The 16026-nt window shown below is 49.9% G+C and overlaps 1 protein-coding gene across 2 annotated transcripts; it reads right to left on the reverse strand.

The window, feature by feature from the left end:
- Positions 1–753: 753 nt before the first annotated feature.
- Positions 754–2736, reverse strand: LOC122393761 (procathepsin L-like). 2 transcript variants are annotated; one of them, XM_043390097.1, is made up of 3 exons: positions 2205–2606; positions 1013–1805; positions 754–970 (listed from the first exon to the last, which is right to left on the reverse strand). In XM_043390097.1, exons 1-2 carry the CDS (start codon positions 2448–2450, stop codon positions 1014–1016), a joined length of 1038 nt encoding a protein of 345 aa, XP_043246032.1. In that variant the 5' UTR covers positions 2451–2606; the 3' UTR covers positions 754–970; position 1013. The 2 variants fall into 2 exon arrangements, with proteins under 2 accessions (XP_043246032.1, XP_043246031.1); XM_043390096.1 differs by having other exon boundaries at positions 754–1805; positions 2205–2736.
- Positions 2737–16026: the final 13290 nt, after the last annotated feature.

A 16026-nucleotide genomic window follows, 5' to 3' on the forward strand; every position in this document is an offset into this window, starting at 1 on the left:
CGTTTTCTAAAAAAAGCGGCCAAATTACCCCACTCTCCCCTACACCCACTGACTTGTGCACGGCACCCTTCTAATCGGTCTCTAGCGATGTGCCAAATTTGAGCACAATCGGCCTGGCCGTTCTCAAGATCTGGAAGCGGCACCCTGCACGTGCGCTCGTGCAAAATGGGTCCCAACCGACTTTTGCACTGCATCCTTCTAACCGGTCCCTAACCACGTACCAAAGTTGAGCGCAATCGGTCCAGCCGTTCTCGTGATCTGGAATCGACCCCTGCACGTGTGCACGTGCAGCAGCATCCCAACTGTGGCACATGCAAATGAATTGCCTAGTGGGTGCCTACCAACATGCCAAGTTTCAGCACAATCGGCCCAGTAGAGATATTGCAATTGTTACAAAACTGACACCTCTTCGTTTTCATGCATCGGGAATAGTCCAGTGCTTGGTAGAAGGAATTAAGCTACCCTACAAAAATTACCGCATGTAAATCGGTCAAGTGGTTGCTGAGCTATACATACGTGTAAGCGTCGCAAAAGCGTCCGCACGGCCGGCCCGCTCACACTCCGAAATTTCCGTTATTCTATATACGACTCCGACTACGAAGACTCCGCTCGCTTCGCTCGCTCCGTAAAAAGCAATGCGTCTAAAATTTCGATTTTTGGGCAAAACTAACCGCAGTCAAAAGTATCGTCCTTTTGACACTTTCATTTTTCACCATCACTCATACTGAAGAAAAGATGCCTACGGACTACAAATCTGGGTTACGACTCTGTTTATTATTCGAAATTAAGAAATGCAATTATTGACATTGCATGAGCATTGGACGTGACAATATGAATTGTAACAAGTGAATTACCGCACGTTTAAAGTCAAAACATGACCACAGACTTATCTCTCAGCTACATTCAAACGGCACCACATGCGCAGCGTTCACGAGGTACGCGCGGCCGGAGGCGCCCGTGCCGTGCCGGTCTCAGACGCACGCGAGGGCGGAGGCGCCCGTGCCGTGCCGGCCTCAGACAAGCGGAAAGATGGCGTTGTTGGCCACGCCGCAGGCGTTGTGGTTGCGCGCGATGCGCACGTAGCCGTGCTCTCCCCACCGGTCGGACCAGCTGTTCTTGACGAGCCAGAAGTCGCGGCCGTGCTCGTCGGTGCCGTAGCCGACGGCCAGCACGGCGTGGTTGAGGCGCGCCGCGGAGCACGCCGGGTCGTCGTACACGCCCCCGCCGTAGAACTGGAACGTCGGCCGGCTGGCGTCGACGGCGACGGAGACGGGTCCGTACACGGCCACCGCCTCCCTCAGCGCCTGCTCGTCGCCGCTCGGCAGCGCCACCGAGCCGACGTCCGTGGCGCCCACCGCGCCGGCGGCGGCGCTGTACCGGCACGCGTTGTCGTCGTCCGCCTCGTACGGGTAGGCGGCCTCCGTGTCCACGCCGCCCTGCGCGTGCACGTAGGCGAAGGCGGCGCGCATTCGGCCGCCCTGGCAGCCGTAGGCGCCGTACGGGCCGGCGCAGTCGATCAGGTTCTGCTCGCTCAGGTTCACCAGCCGACCCGTCTTGCGGAAGTGCTGTCCCTCGAGCGCGCCGTTGGCGGAGAAGGCCCAGCACGAGCCGCAGCGGCCCTGGTCCTGGACGGCTGAGACGGCGCCGACTGTGCGCCAGTCGACGGCGGCCGGCAGCTCGATCTCGGCGGGCAGTCGGAGGAAGGTGGCCGCCGTGCCGGCCGTCTCCGGCGCCGGGTGGCGGCCATCGAACCCGAGCCGCTGCGCCGCGAACTCAGCGGGGAGCAGGTCGGCAAACTGGTTCAGCTGGGGGCAGCGAGGGGCGCCGGGTCAGCACACAGGGCCAGCGGGTCAGCACAGCACACATGGACGGGGGGTCAGTGTACGAGGACGATGGCGGAGTCGGGTCAGCACACAGGGACAGCGGATTTTATTTTATCAACTAACACCAATTTGCCTTTGTCTACTTTTGGTGACCAATGGGAAAGGCACCTACTTTCTTTATCATCGTTGAAGAGCTTTCCAACATCACTTACTGCTTATCGTGACGTTATCGAACCCCGGAGCCTAGCTTTGTTTGTTTATCTGCCTGCCAGCACCCCTGAATTCTCCTATAATTCACCAGACAAGCAGAAGGCAGCCCGTGCCGTTCAGCAATCGTACCGTTCTGCCCTCGGGCGCGCTAGCCGATACGGTATGACTGACCTCCAGGCTGAAGCCGTGCTCGCCGCGTTGGAAGGCCTCGTTGTGGGAGTTCACCAGACGCTTGTTGGCCTGGAAGATGTAGAAGCGGAGGTCCTCCTCCTCCTCGGTCTCGTACTTCTTGTCGTGGGCCTGCTTGAAGTCGTGCCACTCGCTAAACATCTCCTCGCTGCCTAGGTCGTTATCTAACGTAAATAGGCTAACGGCACTCGCCAACGGAACAAGCGACATTAGAAATAGCCAATGCATTTTGAGCTCTGATGGACCTTTTACTCTTAGATATGCACAAACAGTTGATATCCAGGACCGGTGCGGCCGCCAGGTCGTCCGAACACACAGTGAACGCCGGCGCCTCCACCGGCACGCTCGCAGACGCTGATCCAGCTGTCCTCCAGCAAGGTCAGGTCAGGCGGCGGTCTCCCATTGGCTGACCGAAGCGGCGGATCGATTTACGCATGCGCGGCGACCCCACCGGGCCGGGGTCACCCCGGGAGGTAGACTGTGCCGCGGGACTCGCCGTCTGTCCCACCCAGCGCGGCGGGTGAGCTGACCCCCCCCCCCCATTCCCACCACGATCGGGGAAGATGACCCGCGACAAATATCTGCAGGCTCCTCGGCTGAGAGGTGCAAGGGCCGTGCGACTTCAACCATACCCTGTTCAGATACAGATACAGATACAGATAATATATTCATGACAAATCCATGGTGCATGGTTTTTCATTGGCACACGTCAAACATTTACAACACAAGTAAAAGACCAGGCATAAAAAGCAGCACTCAACCACTCGACCTGAGCTAACCATGCGCCTCACACTGTTCTTTCAATAGATGCTTTTTGAGCTGGCGCCGAAAGTTTCGCACGGTGACGTCAAACGGCAGAGAGTCGTACTCACGCACTGCGCTATAACAGAGCCGCCGGCGACCGGCTTCCGTGCGGATTCTCGGCAGCGCGTGGTCGGCAGCTCTGCGCGTCTCGTACGAGTGACGCATGGTGTCACCGATGGTTTGTGCGATCGCTTCCGGCTTTCCAGTCGTAGTGACCCTGTGCACCAAACTGATGCGATGGTACTTAGCAAGGTTAGGGGCATTCAACCACTCCAAGTCGCACAGAACGTCACTGATGTGGTCGTATTTACGACGGCCGCTAATAACTCGAGCACCGAAGTTCAGCAGTTTCTGCACACGATGAATCTGAGTAGCGGTGCACGTACCGTATAGCGAGAAGCAATATCTGATAACGGAGTTCACGAGCGCTTCTACTACCACAGGCAGAGAGGCCTTCGGTATAAAGTGCTTGGCGTGCATCAGACCGATTAGGACACCAGTACACTTAGCTGTCACATAATCGATGTGCGACCTGAAGCTGAGATGATTGTCCATGACCACTCCGAGATTTTTGACAACTCTAGAGTCCGGAATAACAGCACCCATGGCAGTCAGTGTGACAGGCGGCAGTCCTCGCAGCATAGCGGGGGTTCCTAGTACAAGGACCTGCGTCTTAGCGGTGTTTAGCTTCATAGTGTTTGCGCAGAACCACTGGAAGAGACACTCTAGCGCCTGCTCCATGCGTTGGATGACCTGTGCCAAGTCACGCTTTTTACCGCTCACAAGAAGTTGAGTATCGTCTGCAAATTGCACGATTGTGACACCGTCAGGCAGGTACAGACACATTTCGTTTGCAAACACCGAATACAACATACAACTTAACGATCCGCCTTGGAACACGCCAATTGTGTTTGACTTGACACTCGACCGCACGTATCCACCGTCACCACTGGCCATCTGCACCTGCTGAGTGTGTCCGCTTAGGTAGTTGCCGAACCACTCGGTATCATACCCCATACCCACCCACCCAGTTCATTGTGGTATGCGGTCGACGTAATCATAAGTGGATACCATCTATACCTACTGGCTCTTTCCGTGGAATTTAAGACCCTCGTCAAATAACGCACCAGCAGGTGACTTCATAAAGCTTGGTGTAACATTTCATATCAGGGTGTATTTTACACAAAAAAAAAACTCCCTTTGGTTATTTTGGACCTTATTTACAGCATGTCTGCTACTTGAATCATACTTTTCCCGCGCCGATGATGAATAAGACCGATTTTTTTCTCCGGAGCCGGAGCCGGAGCCGGAGCCGTCTGAAATTTCCACGGCTCCGCATCCCTGGGAGCATAGGCGGCGGAACGGGGAGGGCTCTGAGGCACCGTGCCCCCTTTTATTTTGGCTTTTTAACATTAGCCCTATGGGCGTTGCGTGAAAAGAATGAGACCAAAAGTCGGCAGTGCCCCCCCCCCTTAATTGAAGGTGTTCCGCCGCTACTGCCACCTACCCTCCAAATTTCGTCTTTCTAGCTTCAGTGGGAGCTGAGATCTTAGGGGGGGGGGGCACATCCGCCCCTCCCCCTTCCACTGGGCGTGGTACTCGCAACCCTTCCACTGCGCGTGTTAAGAGGAAGAAAATTAATTGACCTAGTTCGGTTCGACAGTACAGGCCAGTAAAACATGTGGTATGCCATGTGCCATCACGTGAATGAAAAAAGCTGATTACGTATCCCCCCTAGTGTGCCACAGTACGCAATCAACCTCCTGTCTGCTCCTCCCTCCCCATGTCTTCTGCATCCCCAGAACCTGAGGACCGGTCATTGCAGGTGAAGGCCATTGTTTTGAAGCCAGTGCAGTGGACTGCGACTCCCAGCACCGTCTCTCCCCTCCCCCTCCCCCCCCCCCCCCCCCCAACGCAGCCGAGACGGAGCCGGAGCCGGAGCCGTCATGACATTTCACCTGGAGCCGGAGCCGGAACAAATGTTTTCTTCGGAGCCGGAGCCGGAGCCGTCTGAAATTTACACGGCTCCGCATCCCTGCTTTGCAAAGTAGGTAACTTAGATACTCATGGGCGTTAGTTTTCGGAGGGGACGTCTCTACCGCGGCATTTCTACTGGGAGACGCCTCCCCCAATCCCCTCGCTTTCGACGCCCATTCCCCCGGTGCTAGTCAGCTCGTCTAGTCTTGGGTGACTGACAGATCAATGAACAGAAAAGCAATGCGTCTAAAATTTCTATTTTTGGTCAAAACTAGCCGCAGTTAAAAGTATCGTCCTTTTCGACATATCACCATCACTCATGCTGAAGAAAAGATAGGTAAGTATGGACTACAAATCTGGGTTACGACTCTGTTTATTATTCGAAATAAAGAAATGCAATTATTGACATTGCATGAGCATTGGACGTGACAATATGAATTGTAACAAGTGCATTACCGCACGTTTAAAGTCAAAACATGACCAGGTGCTTTAACAGACTTATCTCTCAGCTACATTCAAACGGCACCACATGCGCAGCGTTCACGAGGTACGCGCGGCCGGAGGCGCCCGTGCCGTGCCGGTCTCAGACCAGCGGGAAGATGGCGTTGTTGGCTACGCCGCAGGCGTTGTGGTTGCGCGCGATGCGCACGTAGCCGTGCTCTCCCCACCGGTCGGACCAGCTGTTCTTGACGAGCCAGAAGTCGCGGCCGTGCCAGTGTCAGAAAAGTGGTTTGGGGATCTAAGTTCGCAGACTAAAATTTTGAAAAGGTCGCAGAACAAAGTTGGAACTCAACTATGGTTCCAAATTTTTAATGCAGCTACCGCATTATATCAGTTTCTTTTTAGCATAATGGGCAGACATTGTTGAAATGCAGCATATATCAAAGTGAAACACTTGTACATGACCAACAAGCAATGGTAATCATTAAGCAGGCATCTCATGAGATGCCAGATCTGTCTACAATAGCAAGGTAGGTTGTAGGTTTGTGGATGTAAGGAACCCTAAATCCTAGGCAGTGTCGCATCCTGGCATCCTAGGCAGGCAGTGTTGGTAGGTTGTAGGTTTGTAGATTGTAGGTTTGTAGGTTGTAGGTATTAGGCTTGTAGGTTGTAGGTTAGTAGGCAAGGTTAGATCAGGTTAGATTATGTTTCAAATCTGGCATCTCGTGAGACGCCTGCTTAATGAATACCCATGCAATCTCGTATCTACTTAATAAGCAGGTAGGCTACATTGCCATTGCTCAAGCATAATGATGCATACCTATATAAATATTAATACTCACATTTGCCTAATTTAAACAAGGGAAATCCAAGAACATATCATAACTAAATGCAAGAAAACAATCTGAACCCACCAGAAGGCTACTAGTGTGAAAGCAGCTACCCTTGAATATCAGTTTCTTAGCCTAGGTAGAAGTGAAGGTATAATCAAGAAGGAGAGAAGTTAAGACAAAACACATGGTTTATGTTAAGTATTACCATTACCTGAGCTTGTTACAAAAATTGACATGAACAATCCCACCTCAGATTCCTTGAACGAAGATGGTCGAAGTCGAATGAGTCATAGACTCAGTATCTCAGCCTTTAAACAAAAATCGTATTGTTGAGTATGAAAAAACGAGAAAAATTGCACATGAACATTTAACTCTTAAATTACCCCACGAAATTATACTTCTTTACAATAACTCACGCAAATCTCGAGACTAGCCCGGCGCGTTCGCGGAAAAGCAAGCGTAAAAGCGCGCGAGACAGCGTTGCCTAGTCTGAGAATATATTTATTTTTTAAAAATGTATTTGTTGCTGGTTAAGTTCATTGCCGAATGACAAAAACGATTTTGATGTTCAATTTATTTTAATACAAAATTTAATGAATAATATGCAGCACAAAATAATGCCTTCGGTCGATTTATTACAAGTTAAGATATCTTACTGCCATGAGTTCGAGTAAAATAACAAAAAATCAATTTTTGAGTAATTCAGATGGAAAAAAGGCATCAAAAAGACAATAACTGTTTATTTTGTTCATTTTAATATTATTCACAAAGAATTTGCCATAAATTCGTCCAAGCTCTCTTATGCCGGCACCAAAAAGGTGATACCTCAAAAGACGCTGTCACTTATTATCCCCATACGCATTTTTTGCTCATTTTTACGAAACAAAAACTATTCTATAACTTTTAGCAATTAATTTCCATTCTAGCAATACCTTGTTTTGCAATGAATGATGTCTAGGTGTCTTAAACGATCCAAGTGAAGCTGACCTTAGCAGGCCCGGAACGACCCCGCAGACTATCGTAAAATATGGGCAGCACACGTTATAAAATTGCTAAATTTTGACATTTTTGAAAAGAAAAATCTTTTTTACATCTACTGATATCATTTTTTCATACTTTACTGCAATTGGGAACTTTTACCAGGGGATAGTCTGCCACCACGGAAACACCAAATATAGTCTGCGAGAATCCAGAACAAGTTTGCGCCCGGTTGCATTATGAAGCAACACATCCTCGAACATAATTGGTAAGGATGTCTACCAAGGGGGGAAGGATTCATTGGTGCGATGAGCGACCAATGAGGGAGCTCGTTGGTGCCCGATAGTACCAATGCGCAGAAAGCCAATGGGAGCGGATAGGATGCGCATGTACCGCAGAACGATACGAAATATGCGAAATAGTGGCGGGCGGCGGCGGCGCAGGTGCGGTGTAGGGTGTAGAAACGTGGGAGAAATGGTAGGTATGGGGATTGTGCATTGAGTTACGGCCTACTTCTCTCCTTGCTTTTTTGCTGCTGGCTGTATATATTTCTTTTGCAGGAATTCTGAGAAACATAAATTGTACCGAAAAACGGGGTGAAGTGATGCACTTTTTATTTTCATACCTCGGTAGTTTTGAACTTTTTTTAAGAATGTTCCAAATGTAGAGTCGTGGTCTCTATTAATGATTCGTAATGATTGATGGTGGGCTTTTTGGACTACGTTAACCTGGACGATGGTGGGGGGGTAGGTAATTCGGCTACCCTTTGATATCTTGAAAACTAAACGTTCGATCTTGATGGGTCGAAGGCCATTCGATTCCTCTCATTGTGAACTTTCAGATTGACTAACAAGTAAAAAAGGGCTCCTGGAAACCAGAAAATTCGAAAAATTGCATTTTATACCTCATCACTAAAAATGCTATAAATTCTTCCTTTTTTGACTGTTTTTGATGAAGTTTTAGGGGACCGTTCTTCATGAACAGGGTCTTCATAAATATTCCAGTATTTTGGATATTTTAGAAATCATAGGTGGATTCAGGTAAGCTAACTTGGGATGATGTTTTGAGATTTTGTCATGGGTCCGGTGTTTAACCGGTGATAGCAGCACGCCGTACGGCGTACATTTTGTGCCTACGTTGCTTATTTTACGTGATATAAGACACATCATGTCATAAGACACATGACATACCAGGATGGTGTTTCAAAATTTCAAACAGCGCTAACATCATTTTTAAAAGGAATCAAGACGTAACAAAATATGAGATCTGACTGCCTGAATACAATTTTGTAGGTGAGGACGTATAAATATATATACATATATATATATATATATATATATATATATATATATATATATATATATATATATATATATATATATATATATATATATATATATATATATATATATGCCCTAATTAAATCGAGGGAATTATGCAAATGTACCTATCCCTTTAAGTGGCAAGGGGGTGTTATGTCCCCTAAGTGCCCATGCAGTGGGGACCTCTCAGACCCCTGAAAGCCCTATGCAATCTGATTAACTGGCCTTAAACATCAGTACTTAAAAGACTGCTTTTTAATAACATTACAAATTACGACATTGTCCTAAATATGCCCTGGTGCAATACATAGGTATATGTGGGCGCAATTGAGAATTCATCACATGACGGGAAAATATTGATAATCCTGCACATGAAGAATGTAGGTGCTGTCTTGTCCTTTGTCTTTCCATGCTTGACATACTTACCAAAACACCTTACCTTACCTTACCTTACCTTACTGTTAGGGGGACTTTGGGAGGCCGGAGGCCTTTTGGACCCATTCTCATCAAGCCCTTTTGATCTCAGTTAGGTATTGCTCTAGCTTAAGTAGGAATGTGGTAGATATGATTGGACTAGTGACTATCAAGCTGGTTCTTGAACTCCTTTGCCGAGGTCGCCGCCACGACGTGGGAAGGCAGGAAGTTCCAGTCATTTAGCGCCCGGATGCTCCCAGTGTTTTCTCAGAGCTCTTGTCTGTGCTGTTGGTTTAGCTAGCTGCATGGAGTAACCTCTTGTACCATTAGAGAGAGAGAGAGCCGGCTGGAAGAAGTTATCATTTGTCATGTTGAGGTGGTTGTTCATCAGCATGTACACCATGACGTCCATTCTGCGTCGTCTGTGTAGAGGAGAGTGTAGAGGAGAGGTGGAAGTTTCAGTTTGCTGAGGCGCTGCTGGTACGGAAGATGACGGACCTCCGCGACAAGACGGATAGCTCGATGCTGTACTCGCTCCACAAGAAGCTGGTCTTCCTTGTTTAAGGGTCCCCAGACAATGTTCCCGTACACCAAGTGGATGCGCACCAACGTCTTGAAGAGAAGGTGTAGGTAATGTCTGAGTGTCCAGTTGCTCAAAAGAACGCCTGATGATCCCCAGGATCTGGTCTGCCTTCGTCATGACATGACCGTAGGCGTAGCACCCTGCTTTCGAAACTTCAACTGTTCATCGACAATGACTCCCAGGTCCTTCTCATCCACAACTTGTGCTATGGGGGCTCCGAGTAGGGAGTACTCGTGTATGGCATTGCCAGTCGCAAGATGCAGGACCTTACATTTTTTTCTGGTTGAATGGCAACAGCTAGGTAGCGGGCCAGTGTTCGAGAGTTTCTAGGTCCAACTGTGTCTGGCTGCTGCCCTGGATTCCTTCCAGCCAAGACTCGCATACAGGGTGTAACGAAATTATCTGGACGTATATTTTTTCGCCATATCTCCTTTTTAACCCTCGCCGGCACAGGGGGGGTTGATGCAACCCCCCCCTAAGTTTTTTTCGCGAATAACTCGCGTAAAAAGCGGCCGATCGCGACGAAACTTTCAGTACCCTCGCATTGATCAATTTTACACGTTCCCTGAAAATTTCATGACCCTGACCCCAATGACCTTTGACCTGTGACCTCTTTTCCGTGACCATGTTTGGCCGAAATCGCGATTCGGCGTATGTCGGCTCGCATTAGCCGCGCGTTTGCAAGCTTTTCGTGGTTTCAAACGTTCAAACATGTGATTTGATGTTGCTCCCATACATTAGGGTGGGTGTCATGGTTGAAGGTCAGGTCAGGTCATTGACCTTTGGTGACCTCGGGTGACCTCGGTTCACTTTTTCGAGTTTTACATGTTTCTAGGCTAGTTTTTGGAGCTGAATTCGAATTTAGCAACCATTTGAACATTTACGAAGTAGTTTTGGTGCCTTCGTAACATGTTACGAAGCTGTCAGAGGCGGTTGACACGCATTACGAATACCCGTCACAACCCCTACCGGTTGACCTGACCTGACCTGACCCGACCTGGTCTAAATGCTTAAAAACATCATCTCTGATCAAAACTAACACGATATTCGTGATCAGAACCCCGGAAAACCACATAGCAGCCACACTTTACGACTTTCTAACAGGTCCCGATTTTCCCGGTTTTCGGGTCATGACCTGACCTGGAAGGTCATCCGATGACCTAGGACCTTAAAATTGGGTATCATCGGCTTCCTCTCGTGACGGGCAACACGCTCGTTTTTTCGCGAAGCTCTAGCTCAATCAGGGGCCAAACGCGAGGGGGGTCGTACCACCCCCCCCCCCCTTGTGCCGTCGAAGGACGCAAAATGGCCTGTGCCGGCGAGGGTTAATGTTAGAAGCTGGAAATTGGATGAATGCGTGCCTTTGGTATCTGCTTTCAACTCAGCAGTGACCTGACCTTGCGAAATGACTTTTGCTCTGAGTAAGAGTCGAGTCGCCGACGGGCGACGGGTTCATTTGATAGTTTTCGTTTAAGGCAGTGGAGAGAAGGGAGTACAGTCTCGTTTCGTAGTAAGGCTACGTGTTGCTGGCATGGTGATATGAGGCAGAAGCTGGTCTGTCAGCAGCTGGACATCAGCAGCAGCCAGTAGCACATCTATCTGAGGCGTAATAAGCTGGGACTTGGTGGCAGACTCAGCCCGTCCTCGATCGCAAAAGCGCCCTTTGCCAAGTGGTGAGGAGAGTTGTCGAGATAGTGACAAGGAAATGGCACCAATTAATCCGCAATCTGACTCGAATTCTCACCAAGGCAGATAATAATAGGTCCCACATCATGATTCACCGTTACCCGCCCTGTAGCTTGGTTTTACTGCCCTTCAAACTGAAAAGATAATGAAATTTACGGGAAAAACAACCAGTCCCACCACCTTTGGCCTCAGGCCAGGGCGTGTCAACTGGTCGAAGGAAGACATGAATGAGGTGGCTTACTCGGATGGGAAGCTGTTCGAGCTGCGATATCCGTTGAACCGTCAAATCGGCCATGTGTGGGCTGCCAGCAGCTCGAACGTGCCGGCCGTCGCCGGCGTAAAGAAAAAATCCGGTCAAAATCCAGACCTGGAGCATGTTCAGGTGCTGTGTAATATTCAAGCTGTTCATGACGCCACAGAAAACCACTATCAGTGACGAGTATTACCGGCGCAACATCATGGCTAGCGATTGGTTGGAGCCATTCAACCAGACGGCACAGGAGGGCTCGGTTTCTGAACGTGTACCGATGCCTGATTCAAGCCGCGCAGTCTTCATGCGGGGCGGCGCACCACCTTCAAGTCCCTAGCAGAATGAGAAGTGATGCCGAGAGGACGTATTTTTCTTCAGGGCTAACGGGCTATGGCTTGGAAATAGTTCTCATCCCAATTCCATCGATATCTTATGGACTATTGTCCAGCACGAGATGAACGAGGGGACGCCCGCCACCAGCGCCGTCTAACTGTGGGCACAGATTAGTAAGGCGCTACTCTACATGAAACCCACTGTGCTGGAAAACTCAGTGGCTGGAATGCTCCAAAAATTGAACCTGCGCTCTTATGAAAGGTGGCGAAAATATCATATTGTTTTGATCCTTAATTACAGCGCCAAGAAAGATGTCTGGATGATTTCGTTACACCCTGTACAATTTCGTGTCGTCCGCGAATAGTTTGATGCCATTTGATACATTCAAGGAGGTCATTGACGAAGACAACAAAGAGAGTCGGACCCAGGACCGAACCTTGTGGGATGCCGCTCCTTACGGCACAAATTGTTCATTGTTCACAAACTGTTCACAAGCAGGAGCAGACCTGGCCCCGTTCACGACTACTTGCTGACTGGCGACTGAATCCAGTGAGGAAGACCTTGATCCATTTAAGCAGATTCCCACAAACCACAAGGTCGTGCAACTTCTGAAAGAGGCGCTGGTGGGGGAAATAATCGAACGCCTTTTGGAAATCGAGGTAGGCGACTTCAGCTGACTCCTTATCTTATTCTCAATCAGTCGCTTCCAGTCTTACAGGGATGACAGGATCTGGATAGCATATGATCTTCTTGGGAGAAAACCGTGCTGAGCATCGCTCAGCTGTCCCGTTTCGGTTAGATGCTGAACAAGCCTGTCACGGTCTATTCCTTAAAGTATCTTTGACAAGACTGATGTCAAGCTGATTGGCCGGTAATTTGTGGACTCGTGCCTGCTGCCGCTCTTGAAGATAGAGACTACAGAACCCTTCTTCTACTCGGATGGGAGCTCACCGCTCTCCAGCGGTTTCTTAACCCGCGCACCGACGGGGGGGGGGGCGGATATCCGCCCCCCCCCCTGAGGTTTTTCGCGAATAGCGGGAAAACCGCGGCGCGAAATTTAGTATGACTATAACCTCATCAATTTTACACATGATGTGCAAGTTTGAACCTCCTACCTTTTAAGGTCAGGTCACCAGGTCACTTTGAATGACCCAACCTCAAGTCACTTTTTTGCAACTTTGTCACCGTGCCAGAGCTACAGTAGATGTCCGAGGCCTTTGAAAGTCGCAGGATATTATTAGGTCATTAGTAGCTACAATTTGTATATCTCGGAATTTTGATGTCGGTGACCTAAGGTCAGGTCAATTTCGCGACCTCCCCATTATAAGACAATGGGGGAAAAATCAACTCCCTGTTTTTACCACTAAAACGGGTCGGAATGACCCCATATACCATACATGACTTCATATACGATCAACCTTCACTACCTTGAGGTCTGTTTTGCTGTTGGGCAGCTGTGAGGTCATGTGACGTCATCAAAGGTCACCAAAGGTTTTTGGCCAATAACTCCGTACAGGAACAAGATACAGACGCGTGGATGGTCTCATTGTGTTCAGCTCGTCAAGACGCATCGAATGATATACATGATGACCTCGAGGTCACGTGACCTGAGGTCAACCTTTGACCTTGACCTTTCGAGGTCAACATATATATCATTCGATGCGGATTGACGAGAGGATCACGATGATGTCCTTAGTTTGTTCCTATCTTGACTAATTCGAAAGTTATTCGAGAAAAACTCTCTCCATATCTAGCGCCGCCATTTTGACTTTTTCGACCCCTGTGACGTCATCTTTGACCTGACCTGAAAATGACCTTAGTAAAAATTGTAGATCTTGGCCGTGCGTATCCGATGCCGTTTACCGCTTGTCGCTATCTTGCTTCGTTCTCGAGATCTCAGGGGGGGGGCGGTCATCCGCCCCCCCCCCCCGTCGGTGCGAAGTTGGCGCAGACCCCCGTCGGTGCGCGGGTTAAACAGTGAGCTGATGGGAACGCGCAGTAGGGTCGCTAGCTCACGAACGACCCTCGAAGGGATCTCGTCGGCGCCCGGAAAAGTTGAAGCATTGAGATTGAGGAACTTCCTTTCGACCATGCGAGGAGTCACCTCTGCTCTCTCGAGGAGAGGACCTTCCCCTGGGATGCGAGGCCAGGAACATCCGAGCAGTTTTCACTTACGAACACGCTGGCAAAAACTCAGAGAGGGCAGCGGCTTTCTCCTCTTCAGAGCAGGTCAAGGAGCCATCAGACTTCTTGAGGTCTTCGATCCACTGCGCCAACCTCAAGCGGAAGACTCTCTTGCGCACCGCCCAGCTGCGGAAGCTCACCGGGCACTCATGGGAACTCCGAGAGCACCCGCTGCGCGCGGTGGCTAATGGTTACGTCCGTAGCGCCATTGAGTATGCGGCGGCCGCGTGGCTCCCCGCGGCGTCCCGCTCAAACGCTCTCCAAAATGGACCAGCCTGTCGATCGTGACCCCTAGCAGCTTTACGGGGGGGGGGGGTCGCGCGGACAGGTACGCCAGACACCTTGATGTTTGGGCTCGCCCAGCAGCAGAGGATGGCCCAAGGAGAACAAGGGTGCGCTCCCGCTAAAAGTGGGACGCACCAGGAAGAACAGGAGCGCCTCTAGCAGAAGTTGAGCGCTCCAGATAAGTGGACCGTCTTACAGACAGCAAATTGGGTGCCCTTGGAAGAAATGAGGCGACGTAAACGTGGGCCTCCCCATGAGGCCCACGTTTACGTCGATCCACGATCCAAGCAGAGGTTGGGCGCCCCCGGGAGAAGAAAAAGGGATAAAAAGGGAGAAGAAAAGGGAAAGTGAGTCATCCCATCATACTCGTATGTGAGACGCTTCCGGAAAAAGAGGGGCATCACCGGGAGAAGAAGGACGCACAAGCAAAAGAAGGGCGCTTCTTTTTCAAACCTCTTTTGCTGAGTGGCACCGCTCTACGACTTTATTACACTCTCACTACGCTTCACTATGCTTCAAGCCACAGATAACAGTAGTACTGTTATCTGTGTTCAAGCTATTAGCAAACACGTAGTTTGACCCCATTTTAACCCACGAGCCGCTGGGGGGCATAAAGTTGCCCCCCCCCCCTTTACGTTTTGTGGAATATCTCCGAAACCTGATGAGCTACGAACGTGAAACTTGGCATAGCTTCTATATGAATACCTAGGCAATATTTGAGGAAAGTTTGGTTGTTGTAGCACTCAGCATGACGTCATAAAGTTTTGTCGTTTTCCGATATGGACCGTTTCTGATGTCGCTCAGCATGAAACTCAACTGTAAATGAACTAGACAGCACCTGCTCTAACATCTAGTTCCTGACCAATAATCGGCCCTTTATATTCGGTCCCATGTACAGGGACCCGCAGTTGCTTCTGTACACACTAGTATTTCAGCGTATTCTTGGCCTGTGACACCGTTGGAGACGAATTGAGAAATGATTGTGTGCTGATTGAAACCACCATCTGAAGGGCTTTAAACTGATGTGCTGCTCTCCTAATTCAGTGAACTTTTTATGGCTATATCAGCAAAACATTGTTTTCAGCGCTTTTTCCTGCCCCATTCCTTCTGAAACCTGGAACCGCTTATTCCATTCACTCCTGCCATCTGACGATGGTCGTGCTGATTACTAGTTCCGGCGCTAGTTACTGCTCCAGTTTTGCACCCGGCACAAACTCAGGCGGCACCGGGCCGTGGCTCGATCAGTGAGGGTCGGACCGAGCCGACTGCCTGGGGCGCGGTTAGATCGGACGCCCTGCTGGGGAAGGGGACGGGAGTGAGGGGGAGGGGAGGTGGTCACGTGGTCCGTCCAAGCTCGCAGACGACCTGTCCCGCGCCCAGCCATGTTCCGTGATCCAAAATGGCACTTGAGAGAGCTGTGGAATGCCTGGAGGAGACTCTTCGAAAGCGAACCTCAGCAGCACTAATTTAACATATTCTGTGGCGATAAATGAACATTATCTTAACCCCGCCCAGATGGGGTCTGCCGAGCAACGCGGTCTGATGGGGGGGGGGGCCATTTTGGCCCCCCCCTCAGATCTCGAGAACCACGCAACATAGCGACAAGCGGTAAACGGTGTTGGATAGCCCCAACGGGGAACTACCTTGTGCCCCAATTTCATTGACCTCGGTCAAACCGATGACGTCACAGGTCAGGTCAAAGGTCGAATTTTCA

This window comes from Amphibalanus amphitrite, unplaced genomic scaffold, assembly GCF_019059575.1.
Source record: "Amphibalanus amphitrite isolate SeventyFive unplaced genomic scaffold, NRLGWU_Aamphi_draft 000552F_arrow, whole genome shotgun sequence".
NCBI classification, from domain to species: Eukaryota; Metazoa; Arthropoda; class Thecostraca; order Balanomorpha; family Balanidae; genus Amphibalanus; species Amphibalanus amphitrite.